Source organism: Mauremys mutica, chromosome 6 (genome assembly GCF_020497125.1).
Source record: "Mauremys mutica isolate MM-2020 ecotype Southern chromosome 6, ASM2049712v1, whole genome shotgun sequence".
NCBI classification, from domain to species: Eukaryota; Metazoa; Chordata; order Testudines; family Geoemydidae; genus Mauremys; species Mauremys mutica.
In genome coordinates, this window is record NC_059077.1 from 59984115 (window position 1) to 60009429 (window position 25315).

Below are 25315 nucleotides of genomic sequence, written 5' to 3' on the forward strand. Positions count from 1 at the left end.
ACACACACACACAGCCAAGATCTCAACCTTAACTTATTCATTTTGTGTCTAAGTATATTGGATTTTTGAAGATAAAATTTTAACAGACAAAAATGAGTAACTGTCATCTTCAGGAAAAAGTTTGGAAAAAAATTCTGCCGGCATACCTTTTTCTGTAATTTGTCTTCCGCATTTTATTAGGAACATTGTTATAAACATCCGGGATCTTTGACTTTTCTTAGATTGCATCTGCTTATTATCCTTCTGAACTCTCAACCTCTATTTGTGACCTCACAAATAATTGCAGTTCAGATGATGATCATAATGTAAAAAACAAAACAAAAAAAATCCACAAAGACAAATTGTAGGCAGGGATCACAGAACATGAAGTAAATTAACTAAACAACAGAGATCCTGGTTTTAGACATATGGCCTAAAAAACCATGGAAAATAAAGACAAAAATATAATCTAAGTACCCTAAAGATATAATTTGAAGTATTCCATCAAGTTAGTGGGTTTTTAACCTTATTAAATTATTCCTCCCGCCATACATTTTAAAGTACTATTTTGCTACAATATTCTGAAATTTGATATAATCACTAAAATTAGTATACATTTAAGGGTAAAACATTATTAAAATGTTTAACTTATAAGAAACGTAACACCATACGAAAACAGCATCAGAAAACTACAAGAGCCCATATATCCTTTAGTTAAATTTAATTTGTCAGATAGAAGTTATCTGTTTACAATCAGTGTGTATTGTAACAATTTCTATTAATAAAGTCACTCAAATCTTCTAAAATATTAACTGGCTGCATAGCACATTTGACATTATTGCCTATACTGAAGAGGGAAAACAAATGGATTTACAATAAAATTTGGCTGATATGGATTCTGAAGGGTTCATGTGTTGAACTCTCCTCCTCCTTTTAAAACAAATACACCTAAAAAAAATTTTTTTCAGAGCCTAATTTAGTTGTATATTTCTCACCATTTCATTACAACAATCACAACATGGACAGTTTAATAGAAAAACAAAACAAAACATGTATCGCACACAGTATCTCAAACAAAACAAAAACAAAAAGAGCACTAAATGGAATAAAGTGTTCCCTTCCCCCAATTTTACATTCTGAACAGTGATTCCATCAAGATATTTTATTCAAAAATGTAATACACTGATTTTGTTTCATACTTGTGACAAGAAGGCCTGAGTTGGTGGGGAAAGGAACAGTCAAAAAAAGCCTGAGAGGGGAAAAAGCTCATTTAATTAATTTACAATAATTTACAGCTCTTTTTTGTAAAAAGGCATTACAATTGATCACAAACAGGAGAAATCCTGGCTATTTTACAGTTCTAGGTACAGAATTTAAATATTCAAGCTTGTGATGAAAAGCGGCAAGGTGGTCGCAGTGTACAATGTAAACAAGTAGCTTTGGAAAGTGAACAAGGTCCTTGAGAGTTCTTTACTAAAAAAACATAAAACAAAATAAAACCCAAACGCCTCATTCCTTCCTGATACACGATCACAGGTCAGTGTGTAAAAGTTCATTTACAAACATAATTTAAACTGTATTCAGCCTAAAAGCACTTTGACATGAAGAGTTTTATAATAAGATCCAGTCTGAATGGGGCAGTGTTGAGGTCCCTGTAAAAGTAAACATCTTCCATTTCTTAAAAAAAGTGCCACAACATTTGCAGCACAGTGCAGCATAAATTTTAAGTACAAAAATATTTTTTTCTTCTGTTGGGATAATAGACCTTGCATCCTGGAAAGAAGTAACAATACTGCTACTGATAGAATATCCAGTCCATGTCTTTCAAGTCATGTAAGGCAATTACTGTGTTAGTTTACTGTATATGGCTAAAAGAAGGTCCAGAAAATGTTAGTCTTTGTTATGTTTTCCGGCTACTCCATGTATGTTCAGGTGTACTTTTGTGATCTGCTGAGTGTTCAAATGGAGATCTGTGTCCTAAGGGAGACCTTGAGCCATAAGGAGACCTCTGATCTAGTGGTGACCTTGGGCCACTACTGGAAGCTCTATGGTCCATTTGCCAGTCTGAGTGGTATCTATAGTCCCTGGAAGATTTATGATGGCTGTACTCTGAACTGGATCGGTGATCTGAGTGTATCCGGTGGTCTGAATGAGAACGGTGGTCTGAATGAGACCGACTGTCTTTTAAATTTCCTTCCAGGCTTGACCTGTGATCTCTACTCCTGTGGTCATCCAGCTTTCTATGTTTACTATCACTGTAGTATCTGAAAGATAGGATAAATTGTTATTTTGGTAATAGTAATAAAAACAAGAGTTAAAATGGTAGCAATCTAGCAGAATTACTTTAAGAGCTCATTCTTTGAAATTCTGCACTATACACAAAAATTAAGCTTTGGTGCTCAGAAACTTGGATATTCTTGTGTTTGTCAGAGGGAGCATATATATAAAAAACAGATGAGATATATAGTTTGTCAAATTCAATTAGAAAAGATGAAAGTGTTATAAAATGGAGATTCCAACGAGCCTGGTAACCATATTTCATTCCATGCTCTCATGCCCCATCATCACTGATGTCTTACTTGTCCACTGTTACTGAAATAGGTCTACCTCTTATGATATCAGAATATCAATTTTTCCTCCCATCCAACACAATTTCCTTCATTTTGATTGCCTATCACTTCCATTGTCAGCCATCCTGTCTTATGTTGTCGTCTTCTGCCTTTTTTTTTTTTTTTTTTTTTTTTAGGGTCACAGTATTCACTCTAGCAGAACTTTCTATCCCTTGGACTGACTTCAAATCTTACCTATATTACTATTTATGATAAAAGTTTATAGCAGAACACATAATGTGCTAGGTGTTTTTCCAAAAGAAAAGAAGACAAAGTCCTTGACAAAAGGAGCTCACAATCTAAGAGACAGAGATTAGGGGAAGTAGTACAGAAGCAGAGGATTTGTATATGTAGATGCATAAGGGAATGGAGGTGTCCAGTTTATTGGTTTGATCCTGAAATTATTAGAGTTTCAAAATGGTGCTTAGCTGCATCTTGGCAAAATAAGGTGTCTGTCTGACACACACACACACACACACAATCTTCAAGCGGGATTTAAATGCACAGAGGGTAGGTGGTCTTGTGGATGAACTCAGGGAAGGCATTACATTATTGGCTAAGTGTAGAAGAAGGCACGTTTTAATTATAGCACAGTATTCTAATCAACTGAGTTTCACTAAGTTTCTGAAATATTTTTATGTGAGAACACGTCGGAGAAATATCTACAATGACCTAGCAAACTGGCAACTTGTTTTTGGTATGAACCACATACTTAACTGAAATGCAATTAAAAAATTCCGAGAAACAATACCAACAACAACAAAACAAAAAACAAACATCTCTCCCCCAGATTTCTATGGATTATTAGCAAAACTCACCTGCTGTCCTGTTTGTAGTGATCCCAATCCCTGTGATCTTTTCCATTACTGAAGGCAGAATAGGGCCTTTTTCTAGAGTCACTTTTTTTGTAAGCATCTCCCTGATGTCTGTCTTTGTGATGATCGTGGTATTGTGACAAATGTCTGTCAGAGGAATAACTGTCCCTGCTACTGTCATCATGGTTTGTATTCTCTTTCAATCTTTCCACATCTGCTTAATAAAATAGATAGCTATGCTGAATGTGTGTTTCTTCGTAAGGGAATTTCATAAACTACAAAATTTCTAGTTGAAAAGTATGAAAGGATTATTGTACAGGACAACACTTCAACCTCTTAGATTTAACTGTGTGAGAGAAATACAATGATTTGCAACAGAACCTGACAATGGGAGCAAAAATGTGTGAACTGAGAGAAGTTGGGGTTGAATAGGCAGAAACAAGAATAGAAATGCAGAGTGGAATTTAGAGGTGGACAGATAGAGATTATGTAGGATCTAGAATGAATGGATGAAAAGTTCAATTTGATTAATTAAAGGACAGGAACCCAACGAAGTTTCAATGAGAGGTCAATGTGGGTGATGTTGCCTTTACCAGCAGAATTTTGAACAGTAGTAGAGGGAGCAGAGAAAGTTATAGTATTCAAGGTGAGAAATCACCAAGGCATGGACAAAAGTTTTAGTAGTGCAACTAATGAAACAATGGTATTTTATTGTAATTCAGAGGAAGTAGTACAATGGCTTCATGAGTGATTGGATATATATATATATAGTGAAAGAGGGAACAAAAAAGTCAAATATTGCATTGTGGCTGCAAGCTCATGAGATTGGGAGGACAATGTCACTGTCAATGACAAAAGGGATATTGCATCCTACACCATAGATTGCTGGTCCCTGCTTTAAGTGAAGACCTTAGAATTCATGATAGTGATTACAACAACTGCAAGAAAACAAAAAACTAAACAAAAAAGCTTGTAACAAAACAAAATAAAAAACAAAGAAAAAACCCACGTTGAAGCCTGGAACTAGTCTAGAGGCATCAAGCATTTCTCTTTCTTAACATAATTAAACACAAAAGTGTATTTTCAAATGTGGTCTAATAAAAAGGATTGCCAAATAGCGAATAACTGTTAAAAACACCAGCTGCAGTTGGATTTGCGCTTGACTTAGTTTCACCAGCAAAAGTATGTATGCTGGGTCTCACTAAGTAAATCTAGCTGTAGGGACAAGTTCACTTAATGCTAGGAGGAGTTTTAGAAGGTTTCAGAGTTTCAAACACCCTACTAGAAAACATTTCAACACAACACCACCATGCAGAAATTCTTACCTGGATTTCTAATCACATGTGTGTTCACATTGCTGCTGATGTTCTGGTCATTGTGTTGCTAAGAGAAATAAATACAACAATTGGCATTGCTAAATCTCAAAATTACAAATACTAAGTGCTAAAACATTCCATCTGATCAAAAAGGTGATATTAACTCACAAAAATATATCCTTTAAATCAGACATTTGTAAAAGGTAAATTCAGAATCCATTAACACTTTACCCCCATAAAACAAGTTTTAATATGTTCAAAAGAAAATAATTATATCTATCTATCTATCTATATCTATCTCCATTCAGAATGTCTCGAAATATAAACATAATATATTACCTGAGATTCCTGGCGTTTTTTGATTGCGTGTTTATATAATTTGTGGAGCTTTCTGGCATCGAATTCTGTAAACTTTGAAACAAAAATCCACAAATTTCTAGAGAAAGGAAAATAAAAAAAAGACAGATTAGCCTTCCTGCATACACTAGTTTTCCTTTATACCATTTTGTATACAATGGGCCTGATACACCATTGTGATATTTCAGTGCCACACTGGTGTAATTACATTGAAGTCAATGGAGTTGTACTGCAGTGGTGAATCAGGTCCCATCGCATGCGAAGGTAGCATATCTAGCAATACAACAAAGAATTTTGCATAATTCTCTGAAGATATAAAGCACTAAATGCTACACACGTATTATTAATTCCTCTCTTTTTCTTTACTGCTGTATGATGTTTATATTAGTTTAGAATGCAGATATGGACCATGAAGAAGTAATGGACATCAGTGAAAACTCTGCTAGTTAAGGGTGGGATAGACCTGACTTTACAATAGGAGTTGAGTGCTCAATTCTCTTAAGAGAAACAATGGGTGATGTAATATCTTTTGTTAGACCAATTGTTAGTGTTGGACAAACTTTTGAGCTCTGATCTCTTCAAGGTCAAAAAGCCCCCTTTTTTGAAAATTCCCTCTAAAATGGAAGCTGTGTTACTCAATGATGTAACTTCCAAGATTGATTTTTCCCGCAGTGCAAGACTTTTGTGCCACATGCCTAATTTCCTGAAAATAGCAGAGGCAGATAAGATGCGTCCATATGATTCCAAGGGTTGGTCATGCATCTACTGCCTTGAAACCAGATGAATTTTCACAACTGAGTAATCACAAAGATACTAGTGGAAATGAATCCTAATTCATTTTCTGGACGCTTGTCCAGCCTCGAAGAGGGAACAATTGGTGATAAAGAGTTTGGTGGGAGGTCCCATGTGGGGAACAAAGTCCTTGAAATTTCAGGCCCCTATTGATTTAAAAGAGAGCGGGCAAGAGAAATTTCCTTGCTGCTGTCCCCAATTCAACTTTAAAAGCCAGGATTGCAATATAGAATGTAGAATGTTAAACTGCCTCTTTAATTTTCATGGCTGAAAGAGAAATTTGAAATAGAGGGGGGAAGTGGCAAGGGTAAGCCTGGAACTATTCTGAACTACCTAACACTATTTGGAAGAAAGTAATGAGGTGCAGTCCAAGTTCTTGTGGAGAGGCCAGAATCCTTTTAAAAAAAAGGTCATACATATGGTCATACATATCAGTTCTGGAGAAGACACTGTACTTGTGAAGTTTGCTGATGTACTGCTGAAAACACAAACCACAGAGCATTCATTGATGCTCTCACAGGGTTCCAAAATACATCTTCAGTGCTTAGTTTACTACTACTTCAGTACACTAAACTTTGCTTTTTCGGCAAGTGATTAATTATTACTACCTTGGCTTAAGAGCTTTACTTAAGTACGTACAATAGCTGTGTTTAATGACACTTGTATAACTGGTCACACATGGAATCTCTGAGAGCTGGAGGGAATGATTGTCTTTAGCATGCTGTGTGTCCAATCAGATATTGGTGTACTTTGTCTTTCAGTGCCCTATGTATGGCCAAGAAGAAGCCAGAGTTTGCATAGCCACTGTATGATTAAATATAAGATAATCTACCACAAACACCATGCATGTTATGGATAGATAAAATTTCTTAATATTTGCTGGTAGTTTTTATGGCAGTGATACATGGGTAGAGATAAGGTAGCATGGATGATCTTAAGTGTGAATGTTTATCAATTTTTTCCCTTAGAAATAGAATAAACTTGTCTATTTAGATTGTATAGGTTTTGGGACACGGATCTTGCTTTCATACTTGTCTAAAGAGTTTAACACAATGTTGGAACACAATAATTGAGTAAGAGCAGCAGCATTTTGGAAGTTAAGGATTTTTTTTTCCCCAATTAGAATTAATGACTGAGGACTTAGGACTTTTTTAATCTATTTAGAATTGTGTGAAATGCTGAAAAATATCACCTTAACTTTTTATTTGAAAGTATAATCTAGGTACACTGAAGTCTTTGGTTTATAAATTAAGCACAAAAACACATTCAGAGATTCTTTCTGATCCTTTCTTGCCGTTATGTTAGAAATTTTAATGCTAATATTAATAACTAAGTAATTTTTAAAAAAAAGTAAAACATCTTATTATATGGTGCCAAAGTTAATATTTCATTGTAAAGCCATACCTGACAAGCAATCTAGTTTCACAATATATTTTAGTATTTTTCTAGAATGGAGGCTGTAAGCAAATTTACATAGACAAAACTTCAGAAGTGTTCACTATGAAAGCATAATGAATAATAATCAAAATTAAAAATTAGATGCCATCTTCTGTCTTTACAGATAAAAGTTCTTTGCCACTAAAGTTACGTATAAATTACTCAGGAACTTATGATTTGCTCACTTCCAGTCCTTTTTAAAACCAGGAGGAGGCTCCACCTAGTGGACAAAATACAGCTTGCAGGGGTAGTCAATTGTTTTTTGTCCAGGTCCAAATTTCTTGGTCAAGATATAGTCAATGTCCAGACTCCAGAGAAAATAATACAAAAACAACAATAATAATGATAAGAAGTAGTAAATAAAGATTTCGGGGTCCGTTAAAAAGCATCTGGCGGTCCGGATTTGGCCCACAGTTCTCCTATTGACTATCCTAAGCTTACACAATGATACACAATTCAGCATATGGAACATGAATCTGGCTTCAAAATCCACTACACAATTCACATTTTTTCCTTATAGGTCCTCATATGGTATTTTAAAACATCTGTAAGTAAATTCAAAAATGTAAGAGCTGGAAACCAACAAAAATGGACAGAAATCACTCTAGTTAATAGAAACAGTGATGATTTTTCCCTTTCATTCATGAAAAATGTAGAATTACTTACTTCCTCCACTGCTTAATAAGTTCAGGATTTGTGTACTCTTTTAGACATTCAGTGATGTGATCCCCAATTTTGATCAGACACTGTCTAGTATGCTCCAGCTGTTCCCTTTCTGAAAGACCTTTTTCTGGTCTATCCAGCTGTTTCAGCGCTGCTTTGACAGGCCTCATTCTTTCTTTGCACTGTAAAGTGGAAAAAGGAATATACAAGTCAGGAGGGAAGGGAAAAAAGCAAATTCTACAACATGACTCACCTTACTACTGTGCTATTTACACAGGAAAAGACAGTGCTACTCTAAGCCAAATGAAATATCAAGCCTCTGGCTCACAGCTCTTAAAATTCTTTTTTACTACAGGTTTCCTTTGGAAAAGTAATAATTTAAACCAATGCGATATTAGCTCCTTTATGAAAGCATTAGATTGTATTTAAGATTTAAGAAAATATTTTTCTTAGAAATAAGATATTACAAACAGATACGATGACTCTAGGTATTATAATTCTAATCTGTTGTCTTTTTTGTTGTTGACCGTTCAGCACAAATACACAATACTAGACCTGTGTTACTTTCAAGAAACTTGTATACAAATTCAGTGTCAAGATCATAAATGACAGTATTCAATAAATCCAGAATAGATGAATCCTGAAACAATTGGAGCCCAGAGGCAAAGTGACATTCCACTCAGGAAAGGATCTGCATTCCTCTTCCTCTCTTGTTGGGCGTGGTTCCCTACTCTTCAGAAAAATCTCTGCAGCTCTCTCTTGCCAGTGGATTGATCCCTATGAATGAAGCTAAGACTACCAAAGAGATGCTGGTATGGACAGACAGATGAAACTCAGTTCAAGCTTTCCTTGCATGAGGAAGAGTGGAAGAGGCTGGCTCTCCTTGTCCCATATCCAGCCCTCCCAAACATTCATTTCTTCATGAACCAATGAGAAAAAGTGGAAAGACAGGGATATCTGGCTCTCCTTGTACATTTCTTGATTCTCTAAGTGAAAAGAGAGAAGGGGGGAGAAGAGGGAAGGGGAAGAGGACAGACTGAACTGTAACATCTTATAGTGGAAGTGATGCTTTCAGTAGGTGAATAGGAAAAACTGTCAAAAGCAAGGCCTGACTGGACTATGTAGATAAGCTCCTGCCTGGTTCACTAATATTAGGAGGACTTTTGGAGAGACTGCAGCAAAAGTGCTATGATCTCCAATACAACTTTGTCTCCTTCATCAACCTGTTCAGTGTCTTGAGCTCTAAAAGCACCTGGACTACTCTTTTATCTTTTTCTTATTATGACGAATATGGGGAAGAGTGTATTTAAAAAAAAACAAAAAAACCCAAACAAACCAACCCCCCCCTCACATGGCCTGAGCATTCAACAGATACTCTTTATTCAACAATCAATTTGTAAGCACCGAGAGGGTAATAGAATAATAAGCAATAGCCAGCATAGATTTGTCAAGAACAAATTGTGCTAAACCAAAATAAGTCCTTTCTTTGACAGGGTTACTGGCCTAGTGAATGGAGGGGAAGCTGCGGACATGATAAATCTTGTTTTTATAAGGCGTTTGACATAGTCCCATATGATATTCGCATAAGAAAACTAGGGCAATGTGGTCTACATGACATTGCTATTAAATGGGTGCAAATCTGACTGAAAGACTGTACTCAAAGAGTAGTTATCAATGGTTCACTGTCCATCTGGGAGGATGTATCTAGTGGGGCCCCACAAAGATCAGTCCTGGGCTGGTGGTATTAATATTTTCATTAATAATTTAGATAATAGAGTTGAGGGTATGCTTATAATATTTGTGGATGACATCAGGCTGGGAAGGATTGCAAATGCCTTTATTGATTTTCAATAAAGAGAAGTGAGAAGTACAATAGATTTCGCTTATCAGCAACCCCTCCGTTGCCAGCAAAGTTGCCATTATCTGGCAGTTGCCAATAAGAAAAAGGCAGGTTTACAAGGCTGCAGCTGGAGAAGGAAGTGCTAGGATGTCCCTCCCCTGGCCACAGATCTTCTTGCAGTTAGGACAGCCAGTGGGGAGGGGGGGACTGAAGCCGAGATTCTGGGGCTTTCTATATGAAACAGGGGTGCTGAGGGACCACAGAGCTGTATGATAACTTCCCCTATGCTCTCCAGGGATTGGGGCTCAGCATTTCCGAGTGCTTTCTTCCCTGCATGCAGTCACCGACAAGGCAAAGCCAGGAGAGTCAGGGAGTGGTCTGACATCCAAGCTGCAGCCCCACTTCATATTACTGCCCTGCCCACAGCCTCCCCTCCCAGCCCACAGCCCTGACCTCATGTACGTCCCCATGCACAAGCAGGTTTGTGGGGCTGTAGTCCCAGAAAGAAGCACTGGGACATGCTGAGCACTGGTCACAGGCAGCTTTGTGGGCGACAGGCAGGGAAGGCACGTTCTCACAGCACTTTCTTCCCTAGCTGCAGCTGGAGTGTCTCTTCCAAAAAGTGTTGTTAATTTGTTAATAAGCTGCGTGCTGATGCCAACATCTGAAGCCCCTTAACATAAAAGGCAATGGGATGGGATTGGTTTCTCAGCAACATGTTGCTATTAACTGGAAGTTGTTAATATCCAGGTTACTATTAAGTGGAATCTCCGTATTACATTTACAAGGAAAAAACCAAATGCACAAATACTCAGTGGGAAATAACTTCTAGGTGGTAGCACTGTTGAAAAGGATCTGGGGGGATTATAATGGATCACCAATTGAGTATGAGCCAACAATGTGAAAAAAGCTAATATCATTCTGGTGTGTATTAACAGAAGGATCATATTTAAGACGAGGTAATTATCCCACGCCACTTAGCACAGGTGTTCTGGACACCACACTAAGAAAGATGTGACCAAATTAGAGAGATTCCAGAGAAAAACAAAAATGACAAAAGGTTTAGAAAAACATACCTGTGAGGAAAGGTTAAAAAAACTGGGCATGTTCAGTCTTCAGGAAAAAAAGACCCCAGGGGTGAGTTAAATTTCTTGTTACCTATCTCTCTCTTATGGCCCCAACTATGAGTTAAACCAATCTGGGTTCCTTTGGATATAGCAGGCCCAATTCAGGAGGAATGTAAAAGGGTGTGTAAACTACACGTTGATAAATTGGGTATGGATGTTAGTCAAAGTCTGCACTGGTACAATATACACAGAGAGAGTAAAAAAGATGTAAATCATCTCTGAATCTGACATGTGCTACACCCAGTCTGAAAATTCAATTCAGGGAGTCTAGGCAGTCTGAGAACTCCATGTTGCACCTAAGGTAGTCTGACACAACCTTCCCCATTAACAATTTCTATTAAGGTAAGATGAGAAACCAAGTGACAGTCAGCATGATAGTCAGTGTTAAGAAATGCTTCTTGAGCATGAACCTGACTGCTGGTTTGAATGAACATGGCATATTGTGTTTCAGTATGCACGTATTATGGCCAAACAATGGGCCCAGTACATCCATCCCTCCTGAACACACACAGGCCCATTTTATAGATTGCAGGCCACAGCTTCCTCAGCAAAGGCAGAACCTCAATGATCAAGACAAGACTAAACAAAAATGAAATATTACATTCATCCATTCCTCACATAGACCTACAACAAAGATCCTCACATATGCCTACAACAATCCAAACTGGTTCTAACCTATCTTGTCTGTGAAGCACACAAATCTCAGGATTTTACATTTTTAAATGTTATATGTTGCTGGACATATGCATATCAAATGATCTGTGAAGAGATCAGAGCATATTTAGGCACCACAATATCATTGGAAGATCACTGTCATGTTTTCATAGGACCTCACTAAAAAGGAGAGTGCATATTCAATATATAACTCAGAAGTGCAAACACATCTGAAAAAGCTGGTACTGGGCTTGTGAAGAAATTTTGTAATGTTTGTCTGCATGAAGACAGAACTGAACCTTTAATATATATCTTACCCACACATTTGGTGTGCTATTCTGAGGCCTCACTGGCAAGGGATCAAGTGCAACAATGCCTAAGCACATTGGCGTTAACCGAGCATATAGAAGCAGTTTTAATTCAGAACGTCATTCTTTTTGTGTTAAATATCAGCATTAAGATGGCAATAAGGAACTTACTACACTGAATGTCTTCTGATCCAGTTCTTCAGATTCTTCAGATATAGGAACTGGCTCACTAATTGCAGTAATATGAACTGGAGTATCTGCTGATGTAGCTTTCTTGATTTTGTCTCTGTTGTCAGATTTTACTTCATTTATCTATAAATAAAATATTAAAATAGATCTGAAAAGGGAATTGCAGTTTAGTTCTACAGTTACACTATCTTACTACACATAGCAAAGAATCCTGTGGCACCTTATAGACTAACAGACGTTTTGCAGCATGAGCTTTCGTGGGTGAATACCCACTTCGTCTTGCATCCGACGAAGTGAGTATTCACCCACGAAAGCTCATGCTGCAAAACGTCTGTTAGTCTATAAGGTGCCACAGGATTCTTTGCTGCTTTTACAGATCCAGACTAATACGGCTACCCCTCTGATACTTACTACACATACTGACCATTTACATATAATTAATTTTTTCTTTCTTTTTTTGCCTAGGGATGCGGAAAGGAGTGTGAACGTTTCTTATCCCACTTGCACTTTCAGCCAGCTAAACTATGTGGCAATAACAATAACAGAGCATTAAGTGATCTGAAATGCCTGTCTACCTCAAAACCAACCTTTATTTTTTTAAATTAAATTGTATTACATAATGTACTGAAATCTAATTACCTTCTCTTCCTTTGCTTCTTTTTCTTTCTGTGTGGACTCCTTTACTTTGCTTTCTCTCTTTTCTTTCATATCTTTTTCCTTTAATTCTTTCTTATCCTCTTTTTCTTTTTTCTCCCTTTTCAGCTCCCTCTTGTTTTCCTTTTCTTTTGTTTCTCTCTTTTCTTCAACCTCCTTCTTTATACCAATATCTGGCTCAGATTTTTCATCATTTTCTTTTTCTGCTTTAATTTTTTTATTTGAATGTTTCACTGAAGCGATCTCATCCTGCAATATTTAAGTATAGGCATCACATTGCAAACTCAATTCCCAGCTTTACAAATTTTACAGTAGTCAGATTAAAAATATACCATTCTTCCTCAAAGTGTGATTTTTTAAAACTTTAATACCTACAAAGTGCAGCTAAATCACACAGTGATACAGTAAAAAAACAATTACACTTCTGAAGTTTAATAGGCATGTGCCAGAGAACGTTGAATTGGTCAATACCAGCTTTACGGGAACACAAGGGAATCACATTCTAGAAGTTTTCCTGAGAAGGAAATAGAAAAGTCAGTTGGGCAGTCTCGAGGATCCTTTGCTTGGCTCATCTGGGGCGTGGACTGAAAAGTCATTATTTAATTTTAACATTGATCCTCCCAGAAAGTAATTTAGCAGGTTAAGCTGCTGAGGCTACGCAATAGCGTGACTGTACTCTAAAATATCAAGGCTGATTGGAGGAGGAGAAAAACAAGCTTTACACATGGTCTTAGTGGCTGTTTATAATCAAAAGGGAATACATACAGGAATTATTAACTAAAATTAAGTATTGATCCTTATAGTAAATAATCTTGGTTTTCTTTACATCTGTTTTTGTTGTTGTATTTGTAAAATAAGCCTGACTCAAACCAAAATGAATTGCACCAGTTTATCCCATAAATGCACCAGTTTATCTCAATATTGGTTTAAAAATCACATCTTTAAACATGTGCAACAAGGCCTTAGACTTTAAATACATTTTATCTTTTTTTATTGGTTTACATGATATATTAAAAACAAACAAATGGTAGCAAGGAAGCCTGGAGGTTGGGAAGGTAAGTGTGAGAAAAGTTATTTAACCTTGCTGTGCCTCACTTTTTCCAGCTGATAAATGGAGAAAGGAAGCATTACTCACTGTCATTTGAGCATTTGACTGAAAATGCTTCAAGTGCTAAAACTGGCTGTCTTTGAGGGTTTGGTTCAGGCACCAACATAACTGTTAAAAAAAAGTTCCACCTGAAGAATCAGTACAGCTAGTAATGATGCCCTAGGCACAAAGCAGTACAGCTTTATCTATAGCTCCAATGCTGGATTAGTATTTCTAGCAAATTTTAAGTCATGGGTGGGGAACCTTTGAAATCACACAATGTCATTTTTCAGACTATAATTAGTTTATTATGTAAGAATTCAGAATTCCATTAATACTGCCACAGCTGCAGTTTTCTTTATAATTAGGGTCCTACCAAATTCATGGTAAATTTTTGTCAGTTTCATGGTCATAGGGTTTTAAAAATTGTAAATTTCATGATTTCAGCTATTTAAAACTGATATTTCACAGTTTTGTAATTGTAGGGGTCCTGACCCAAAAGGAATTGTGTGTGGTGGTGGTGGTAAAATAGATATTGCAGGGAGGGTTGCGGTATTGCTACTCTTAGGCCTGGTCTACACTGGGGGGGAAGAAATCGATCTAAGATACGCAACTTCAGCTACGAGAATAGCATAGCTGAAGTCGACATATCTTAGATCGACTTACTTCGCGTCCTCACGGCTCAGGATCGACGACCGCCGCTCCCGCCTCTTGCCCTGGTGGAGTTCTGGAGTTCACGGGGATCCCATTCAGGGATCGACGTATCACGTCTAGATGAGACGCGATACATCGATCCCCAATAGATCGATCACTACCCGCCAAATCGGCGGGTAATGTAGACATACCCTTACTTCTGATGCTGCTGGCGTCAGTGCTGCCTTCTGAGCTGGGCAGCTGGAGAGCGGCAGCTGCTGGCTGGAAGCCCAGCTCTGAAGGCAGAGCTGCTACTAGCAGCAGCGCAGAAGTAAGGATGGCATGATATGGTATTGCCACCCTTACTTCTCCACTGCTGCCTGCAGAACTGAGCTCTCAGTCAGCAGCTGCCACTCTCTAGCCACCCAGCTCTGAAGGTAGCAGTGCAGAAGTAAGAATGGCTTGGTATGGTATTGCCAGCCTTACTTCTGCACTGCTGCTGGCAAGGTGCCGCCTTCAGAACTGGATGCCTGGCCATCAGCTGCTGCTCTCTGGCCACCCAGCTCAGAAGGTAGTGCAGAAGTAAGGGTGGCAATACTGCTACCCCCCTGCAACTTGCTTTTGGGTCAGGACCTCCAATTTGAGAAACGTAGGTCTTCCCTTGAAATCTGTATACTTTAGGGTAAAAGCACACAAAAGACCAGATTTCATGGTCCATAATGCATTTTTCATGGCCGTGAATTTGGTAGGACCCTATTTATAATTAAATTAAAAGGGATTAAACCGCCTCCATAATGTTTAACTAACACAAGATTAACAAGAGCAATAACAGAAAATATGAAGAACTCAAACGTTAAACATGCTTTGCTAGGAAAATGCCATTCTAACTATTTTGCATAAAAGCAATATTTAAGTGAGATGGAACAAAATGAACTACAGAAATGATTCCTTTAAGAACACATTTCAAAAATACCCACCCTGTTATCCTCCTCTTCCTCTTCATCAGATTTTTCTGAAAGCAGTGGAGAAGAATCACTTTTTATCTCCTCTTTAACTTTTGCAAGTTTTACCACTTTATTCTTCTTAGCTCTTGTCTTCCTCCTCTTTGAGTTTCCCTGAATACAAAAACATCATCTTAATTCTGTCAACTGAAATGCCTCATTGCCACGAGCCATTCAGAAAGATTTATTTCTATATTAAACACAAGTTGATTTTATTAAATGGTATTCAGATATACAAGTTACCTTGTTAGACCAGAAATGGGAAAGGGAGCCAGCCTGATAATAAAGAGCATATACAAACTAAAGACAAAAACCCTACATAATCTGATTTTATAAATCATTATTTGAGCTAGCCAGACATGCTCTGATTAAATAGAGTGTGTAGAACAACTGGAGGGGGTGGGGGTGATGATCTGCTAACAAGCAGATTACTACTTTATCATTGTTAAAGATCTGAAATTTCACTTACTGCACCAGAAAGTCTTTGTGCTTCCTTCCTTGCAAGATCTTTATTGAGTAATTTAATGAGGTAGTCTGCCCGGGTCTGCAACTGCTTGGCCTGGGGTTTCTTATCTGGATCATCTGGTAGAATCTGAGAGGAGAATAAAAAACATCATCAAGTATGACCACCAGTATTTCCAATTTGGAAGATGCCAGAATGGAGAAGCAGCAGCAGCAGGCTGGAGTGCAGAAATACAGAGCAGGAGAGCACTGGAGGTGGGAAAAAGCTGCATGATTCTGGACTCTGACACTACACTGTAAGTGTGCTGGTGTGCCTGAAGGAGTGGAAAACTTGAAACCCACCTTCAGCTTTTTGCTCCTTCCCACTACATACACTAATATAGGAGCCTCAAAAGCAATTCACCAACACAAAAGTTACCAGCCCTGGTTTTGTGTTTCTGCTCTCATAACACATAATTCAGCTAGGAGAAGCTGGGCTCCTGCATCACATGGCCATCAATGGATGGAACTTCCACCTCAAATAGCATACTTGCTTCTAGTGAGTGGGGGAAATGAGTCAGGTGAGCAAACAAGGATGGGGAGCAAAAAACAAGAGTAAAAGTGAATGCAAACAGCCAAAAAAGAAAGGGGATAAGAGACAATAGAAGTGGAGAGTGCTAATGGTTTGAAAAAGGAAGATAAACATTGTACCAGGACATGGCACAATGGAGTCAACCACAAGAGGGGTTCCAATAAAGCAGAGTTGACGTATACTTTTTGTGAGATTTCAAATTACCATAAAATAAACAGTTTCAATGGCTCCTCCTTATCAACTAAGCAAAATGAATTTAAAATATGCTCACCAGCTGGATGACAGGACATACCTTGTGTGTCAGGCTGAGGTCAGGATCCATTTTTATCATTTCCCAACTACCATATCCATATTCATAGATGCCTATTAAAAGATTGGAGTCATCCTCTTTGCCCCAATCTATATCGAAATGAGCTGCCTTAGTGTGGCATGGAATGGCATATCTAGAGGGAAGAAATCAGAAAGCCAAATAAAACCTAACCTTTTCCCACCTTTTTAGTTTTCAAAAAATAAGAATAGTTTGACTTGATGAGAAAGTAACTCAGATGTATTTTCTAAGGTTTTCAAAAACATTTTACAAGTTTATTTAATTAAATTAGTGCTGTGATCTGTGTGCTAAACAGGCCAAGATTACTATAGAGGCACTATAAGGCTTGTTTCTGGGATCACTGTTCCTGGAGTCATGTGACTCATTGCATTCTCAGCACTCATTTTAAAGTTTCTAACTTCAGATAGCTGTGAATATAAGCTTGAAAATGTGACCTAAGTCTAACCAATTCAGTGTCTGAGGACAGACTAAAACAATAAGAGGTGTGAATCTCAATGAGTTAACTCAAAAGCCACATGCTTTGGGAGGCCTGGCCATTACCACCCAAGAAGACGCTTCAGCATGTGGCTAGAGATAAATGCCCATCTCAGCCATCCAAGTAAATACACTCCAGTAGCCAGGGTAAGTACTGCCATAGCCCATGCTTCTTCAGTGATGGGAGAGGGAGGAGGGAAAGAGAGGGGCCCCCCTGTTGTCACTCCTGGAAGGGAAAAGAAGGGAACTCCCCACCACCATTCTAAATATAGGACAAGGAACCACAGGGGAGCCCCCCCTCAGGGGGGTCTAAATCTGCCTAAAATCCAGATTGCTTTAATCAGGCCCGGGTGCTAAAAATGTTTGCATAACTCAGTATATAAAGGCATTTAATATAATAAGTTAAGCTATTTTCTGTTATTTTTCATATTAAAAACAATTACTACTACTCACCGTTTCCTTTCTTCTGGATCTGAAGGAATAGACTTGTGCAATGGTGCCAACTCTTCCTCATGAGAGATGACTAGCTTTGCATTCACTTGTACTCCTGATATTCGGAATGTTGGGCCTTTAACTTTTCCAAGTCTGCCCCCTTGAATTAAGAACCATAACAATGTAACATATCTTGTACATAAAATGGATAAATGTTAAGTGTATTTTATCTACTGGCAAGTTTAAAGAAAAAATAAGCAAGATTTTGATCTTAAATGTCCGTCATGCAGCGGTGCACCGTAACATTTTATTCATCTACTCAAATTAATTTTGGTTAAACAAACTCCAGTCAACCCCCAGGATCTCAAGTATTGCCAGATTTAATTTAAACTTTTGAATAAAGTGAAAATGTACTGTCTACCCTTATAATTCACCCAGAAAAAAACCTTACACACACTGGTATTCATTGCCCAATCCACCTATTTGATGTTTCTAGTGTATCTGCAATAGTTAGACTCAGATTAATAACTCTGATATCATACTTAACTGCTTTATATAACTTATTCTTGATAAGTCCTTTTTATTTCATTTTGTTTTGCTCAAACATACTGTACCTGCTCTTTCTTGTCCAGAGGAATTGTCCTTTAAAGCCTTAATGCATCCATTGTGTACCAGTTCCCCCAATCGCCTAAGGTCTGTCTCAGATTTATCAACTAATTCAGCATCTCTAGCTATAGCATCTAGCCTGTAATAAAACACAAGTTCTTCTTACACCTCTGAAGCTTTGACACTTTGTTAATGACCCCTTCAAAATATGAAACTAGAGAGGTAATGTCAATCTGCATTCATCCTACTGCATGCACATCTGGTATGTTGTTTGCAGTTCTGATCAATACAGTTTAGAAATGCTATAGAAAAACTACAGAAATTGTAAAAACGTCAGTAAAAGTGATCTAGAGATGAGAAAACAAGACAAACAGGAACAATAAGGGAGCTAATTTTACTTATACAGTATTGGAGCGTGTACATAGTGTGTGTTTGAGACAGACACCCACATTGAGAATGATTGGTAACATGACCTCAGAGTCTATAGAAAGAAGGACAGAAAGAAAGAAATGAATTGCTCACATAATGCGGAGTAATACAGTTTAAGAAGAAAAATGAGGACTGACCTTAGAAAAACATACTTAACAGTAACACTAACTGGGCAACTGGGGCCTGACCATTGTGAGTCTTTTCATAAACTTGAATAGGCATTGAACAGGCTTTATGATAGCTTACAAAATGAGGTGGCCAAATAGCCATCACTGAAGATGATTTAACACTGAGTAAGATAGTACTCAGAAGGACATAGTGAACAGTCCTGCAAAATGGATCAGATTAAATGACCTGAGGTATCCTTTTGGCATTCTGTACATATAAAAAAAGAAAAATAACGAATATGAAGATAATAATAATTATTATTAAATTAAGGTAACAGACTAGCACAGTGTTCTCTTTTCAAGATATGGATTCTTGGTATACTGTTTTGATGTTTAATCTTATAAAATTTCAAACTGCTATGTAACTATAATCAAATAGGTTTACCTTTCCAGAGGGCCACCAAATTTCTTGTAACTCTTGATAAACCTAACAACAGAAAATAATTGCACCATTTAAGTGTAAGCTTAACTAATCACGGTTTAAAAACGACAGTGAATAATATGCTTACTGCAATATAAAACCCAAGTTATATGGATAATGCTAAAAAGAAAAATCACTAGGGCAGTTTTATGAATCAAGATAATCCACATTTAAAAACAAATGCTTCATTAACTTTACTAGATAATATAAATAAAACAATAGAAGCTACAATTTATTTCAGAAATTACTTTATTAGTTTCACAAGACAGATATTCAAAGCAACTAGATGAGTTTAGTCATAAGATCAAATGTGGATTTACAGTAAATAGTGAATTCAGAGATATTATTTCTTGTGTAGTTAAGAAGGAGTAATGATTCAAGACAGATTATTTCAATTAGGATTTAAGATACATGGCAGAAAGGAGAAGAAATATTATTACAATTAAAAGAATCACATGTGGATGGTAGGTTATTAAGAAATATGAAACATCTGGGATAAAGAGGGGAAGCAAAGCAGCTCAATTTCCTTTTCGCACATGATCAGAATCCGAGTTACTACTGTAGTCACAAAAGCACCCTTGGAAAAAAAGCAGCAATCCATTAATGTTGCTAGATGAAATGGAAAGAGAATGAGGATCTTAAAGTTAAAAATTATGTTTATAACCCAAAATATTCTTCAAGTGTTACAATCGTTTGAATAGAGATACCTCTACCCCGATATAACACGAATTTGGATATAACGCAATAAACCAGCACTCCGGGGGGGGGGGGGGGGGGGAACCTGCGCACTCCGTCAGCTCAAAGCAAGTTCGATATAACGCGGTTTCACCTATAGCGTGGTAAGATTTTTTGGCTCCTGAGGACAGCGTTATATTGGGGTGGAGGTGTAATTATTTTTCTCCCTCATGCCAAACATTGTTTCCCGACCCAACTATTTGAAGGGATCACTTAAGCTAAGGGGTCTTTTGACGTGATTTCTTACGGCATTAAAAACTTAAAGCATCATGTCACAGGAATTCAATTACAAATGGTGAGAAATTCAAAACAAAACCCACTCAGATTCTTGTAGGTCTTCCCACAAAGATGTGCAGGCTCTTTCTCCACCTATGGTTTTATATAAATAACTATGAAAATGAAAATATTTAGCCTACACATACATATTTTATAAAAATTTCTCACCATTGTAACAACTGTTTTTTGAAAGTGCAGTGTCAGGAGAATGCAGGGATTAGGAGCTGTACATACTATGAAACAAGTCAATTAGGCATCATACTCAACTTAATAGTATACCATATTAAAATGGGATCTCACTGTGTACGTATTAATAGTCCATAATGTCAGCACTATATAAGTACTTAAAGGAGAACACCCAAATGCCTAGAATAAAAATTCTTAATCCAAATTCAGTAAAAATTGACTTTGTTACATAGTTTTAAACTATAATCAGTTGAAATTTCATTTCACATCTATAAACAAGCAGTCCCTCCCCTCCCCCGCCATCTTACCGCCTAATCTCTGCATCACTAAATCCTTTAATATTCTCTCGTGGAATAGTGCGTGGTCTTCCTCGTTTTTTGGGTCGTTTTCTTTCAGAGATAGAATCACTATCAGAACCAGAGTATCTTCTGTTCCTACTACGCCTCCCTTCACTTCCATTGAAGCTGATCTGGAATTTTGAAAAGGAATAAGTCACATAAAGTTACATAGCCAAAATTAATAATAAAATGTTTCTCAGTTTATCTAAAATACACTGTAATTAAAAAAAAAATAAGGAAAGAAATGACAAACTTTTCTTCACAACTCAAAGATACCTGTTTTGCACAGTTTCGCATTCTTGGAAGCATATAAATTTCTTCAAGCTCCTTCTGTCTTTCCTCCTCTTCTAATCTTCGCCTTTGGAGCTCTGGAATGATTTCTTCCCAGTTCCTTGAATTTCGTTCGGGCTCCAACCCAATGTCATCTTCATCCATATTTGAAAAATTGGCCACCTTGTAAAGCAGAACACATTTAAGAGCCAATAAGAGTATAGGAATCTACTTCTACACCATCACAAACTATAATATTAGGAAAATATGGTTCATATATTCATGACAGCATACGCATACTTTTATATTTACAACTCACTCCAATTATGCCTAGGTATAATGTATACATTATGCACTCTTTTTTCACATATGCACGCATGACACACAACACCTTGCCTTGTAGTGACACTGCATGGTGGTGGTGGGGTGGGTATGAAAAAAATATGGAGTACAAACATTAAAATGCCTTAATCATAGTTAGGGCTACGACTTTGTCATGCAGGTCACAGAATCCATGACTTCCAGAGACCTCTGTGAATTGAGCCCCCACCGCCTAGGAGCTGTAGGATCCCCACCACTCCTGGCGGCTGGGAACTGTGGGGCCTGAGCTCCCAGCCACAGAAGGCAGCAGAGATGCCCCGCAGCTCCCAGCCACTGCGAGCAGTAGGGTTGCTCCGCAGCTCCCCGCCACCGTGGGCCCTCTCGCAGCTCCTGACCACCACGGACAGCACGGGTGCCCTGGAGCATAAAGCCGCTGTGGGCGGTGGGGGTGCCTGAGAGCTCCAAGCCAGAGCCACTGCAGGTGGTGGGGGTGCCCTTGCAGCTCCGAGCCAGGCACCCCTGGGTTGTGTGGGGAACTTGCAGCTCCCTATTTTGTCATGCATATTTTTAGTAAAAGTCACGGATAGGTCACGGGCTTCCGTGAATTTTTCTTTATTGCTGTGATCTTTCTGTGACTTTTACTAAAAATATGCATGACAAAATTTTAGCCTTAATCATAGTCATTTGGTCATTTCATGGTATCACTACAAGGCAGAGTTAAGGTTGTTTTGGTGCCCTAATTGTACATTTCTTATCTTAATATATTTGAACTTTGTTTAAGTGTAACTTTGTCTCTTTATTTTTTAGCCTTTTAATGCTTGATTTGGGGACAATTACAAGGTCCCTGTAATGTTTTGTACCCTTAAACTACAGATACATTCTCTCAAACCTAACTCCGTTTTGATGGAGCTTTTTCCTCAGGAATTATTTTGACACTGTCAAAATTTTCCTCAGGAATTCAACCAAGACTGGCAAATGGTTATTTTAACTGTTTATAATTCAGCTAAATACAAGTGGAATTTCACTTGACAAGCTTCTCCAAACAAACCACCACAGAGCTTTTAAAATGTATTAAGCAACCTAAATTTAGAGGATGCGACTAGCTCCCACTACCCCGACACCCTTTTTAAACAATGTTAGATGTATATGCCAGTCTTGACATGAATAGTTTATAGATATCACAGTAAAGCTGCAACTGAACTGACAGCAGGTGAATTACTTGATATCTTACTGATCAGGCAAAATAAGTCAAGTTTAGGGTTTTTTTTAAAACCTCATGTTGAAGACAACCACCTTGTGCATGTGAAAAGTGATTTGTGAAAAAAAGTTTAATGAATTTCCTTAATTTGATATGGTTGTTACATATGAATAAAGATAAGATGGATATTTCAGGTATTTCTGTAAATTAACAAATACCTGTATTGTAAAGGAAACTGTCACTAACAGAAATAAATAGAGATCAGTACCTTAAACTGGGAAAGCAACTCATCTCCTACAGTTAATGGACCTGGCTCATTTTCCCGTGTTTCAGCCCTCTTCAAGATTTCATCTATATCCATTTCCTGAAAAAATAACATTTCTTGTTACCATTAAAAGACTGAAAACAAGATTAGATTGATATGTCCAGCATACGTAGAAAGTTAGCCCCGCTTACCTGCGGCTCCTGCTCTTCTCCTTCTGGTTCCTTAAAAAGTTCCTCAGCACCAAACTTTAAAATTGCCGACAACTCTTCCTTATTAAAAGGAGCAGAGCTGAAAATACAGGAAATTAAATTTCATTGTCTACTATTTACAGAAAACACCTTAACTTTATATTAGTGAGACAAATTTCTTCATCGTGATTCAAGCCAGTTTTCTTCTCAGTGCACTGTTAGAAAAAGTTGCATCTAACATGCAATATGAAAAAAGGTTTTTGAAGGTAGCAAAAGTAATTTTGAATCAGAATTAAGAATTCTTTAAATTTTACATATACAAGTTCACTAGATATGCTTCCTCACTCAACAGCTAAAAAAGTAAAATTATTTTAAATTAGATTCCAATATATTAAAAAGTTATCACCCTTTCTGGATTGTGTATCAATATACCTTGAAGGAGTGGAACCTGTGTGGAGTACAGTCTTCCCTGTAGTGTCCATTCTCTGAATTACTAAGTGATCTAACACCATCTTCTTCTTGGCTCTTTCAAGAATTTCTTCCTCTACTGATCCCTTTGTGACTAGCCGATAAATATTAACCTATGTACAAAAACATAAAAACGTGACAAACATTTTGAAGTTACACATTAAAACTACATTTAAACTAATCTAAGACTAACAAAAAAATTATGCAAAAAGGGGAAGAAAAAATAAAGATAGCAAAACTTTGTTTTCAATGTCCTGATCGTTGTTGATCTGTGTTTCCAGATTTAAATTCAGTTTAGAGACTGAGTCAGCTCTTTCACTCAAGTCTCTCCATAAGCAGTTTCCTAAATAGTGTAATTCCAGAACTTTTAATCAAACTCCAGTGATGATGCACATAGATTCAGCTATCTTCTAGAACGACATCCAGGCACAATTCACGCTTAAATCATACTGCACTGGTGGCAGACCCACAGCTTCCCCTATACTACTTTGCAGCTGTCACCTGGTATTCATTGCCATAAAGGAGCAAGTTCCAGCTGCTCAATGAAAAAGTTCTATTTTAGTCAATATAAGGCTGTTAAGCTCTTGCAAGGCAGAAATGTCACATAATATTTGATTTAGGGAGCACAGCAGTATGAATGTACTATTACAAACTTACTAGTGTGACAATGAGCATTAACTAAAAAAATTGTTTACACAATTATTTTCTCATTAGATCTGTTATTGTTCTAATGTATGATGTTGTATTCTAATGTTGTGCTGTTGTAGCCCAGTCAGTCCCAAGATATTAGAAAGACAAAGAAAGCTCATCTCTCCAACAGAAGTTGGTCCAAAAAAAAAAAAAAGATATTACCTCACCCACCTTGTCTCTCTAGTTGTTCCAATGTGTATTTTGCAAAATGAAAATTCTTTAGCAACTAACATGGTTATTGTTATTAAAGTCAGCATCCTACTTTCACAGATTTTATATGTATTATACACAAAGATATACAAACACATTGTTTTGAGCGTTAACTATGAACCCAATATTTATTGCTCTAAAAATGTACGCAGACTTTGGCCTCCAATCCTGCAACTGACAGAACCTAATTGCAGGTTTGGGGCTTAAAGCTGATATACATACCTGTTTCTTTTGGCCAATCCTATGAGCTCTAGCCTGTGCCTGCAGATCGTTCTGTGGGTTCCAGTCAGAATCAAATATAACTACGGTGTCAGCAGATGCCAAGTTTATACCTAGCCCTCCAGCTCTTGTAGACAGTAAAAAGCAGAAATCCTGAAAGTAGAAAAAAAAAGAAATGCATCATAAATACAGTATCAAAATCCAGCCAAAAATCAGTCTGAACTTAAATGAATTTAGATTGTGCAAGCTCTTTGGGGCAGAACCATCTTTTAGATTGTGTATTTGTACAATGCCTACTATAGGATCCTGGGTCCGTAACTGTAGCTTGTTCCTGCTGCTACCACAATATAATTAATAACCAATAAGTATTGATCGTGTGTGTGTGTGTATTTTTTTAGTAAAAAATTAAGGTAGATTTTCATGCTGATCGAAGTCCCAAGGATGTGGGGCTCCCTAACGCAAAAGGTAAGGATGAACCTGTCTTGCTAAATTTAGATGACTCATCTCTTGGTGCAGGTTATCTCCTAATGCTGGATGACAAAAGGAGCCAGAATTCTAGAAGGTAGACACCAACAGAAAGAATAAGTGAAATAGTTAAAC

At 37.4% G+C, this 25315-nt stretch overlaps 1 protein-coding gene across 1 annotated transcript in view; it reads right to left on the reverse strand.

The window, feature by feature from the left end:
- Positions 1 to 1231: 1231 nt before the first annotated feature.
- Positions 1232 to 25315, reverse strand: part of CHD1 (chromodomain helicase DNA binding protein 1) — a 72655-nt gene continuing 48571 nt past the window's right edge. The window contains exons 19-37 of the mRNA XM_045021194.1: positions 24719 to 24868; positions 23561 to 23709; positions 23132 to 23228; positions 22944 to 23039; positions 21163 to 21339; positions 20857 to 21017; positions 19316 to 19357; positions 18343 to 18473; positions 17750 to 17888; positions 16787 to 16937; positions 15931 to 16053; positions 15438 to 15575; positions 12726 to 12989; positions 12069 to 12209; positions 7972 to 8150; positions 5059 to 5155; positions 4729 to 4786; positions 3407 to 3617; positions 1232 to 2243 (exon numbers count right to left, since the gene is read on the reverse strand). Coding sequence (XP_044877129.1) covers positions 1880 to 2243; positions 3407 to 3617; positions 4729 to 4786; positions 5059 to 5155; positions 7972 to 8150; positions 12069 to 12209; positions 12726 to 12989; positions 15438 to 15575; positions 15931 to 16053; positions 16787 to 16937; positions 17750 to 17888; positions 18343 to 18473; positions 19316 to 19357; positions 20857 to 21017; positions 21163 to 21339; positions 22944 to 23039; positions 23132 to 23228; positions 23561 to 23709; positions 24719 to 24868 — 2868 coding nt within the window. The 3' untranslated portion in view covers positions 1232 to 1879. The remainder of the gene's footprint in view (positions 2244 to 3406; positions 3618 to 4728; positions 4787 to 5058; positions 5156 to 7971; positions 8151 to 12068; positions 12210 to 12725; positions 12990 to 15437; positions 15576 to 15930; positions 16054 to 16786; positions 16938 to 17749; positions 17889 to 18342; positions 18474 to 19315; positions 19358 to 20856; positions 21018 to 21162; positions 21340 to 22943; positions 23040 to 23131; positions 23229 to 23560; positions 23710 to 24718; positions 24869 to 25315) is intronic.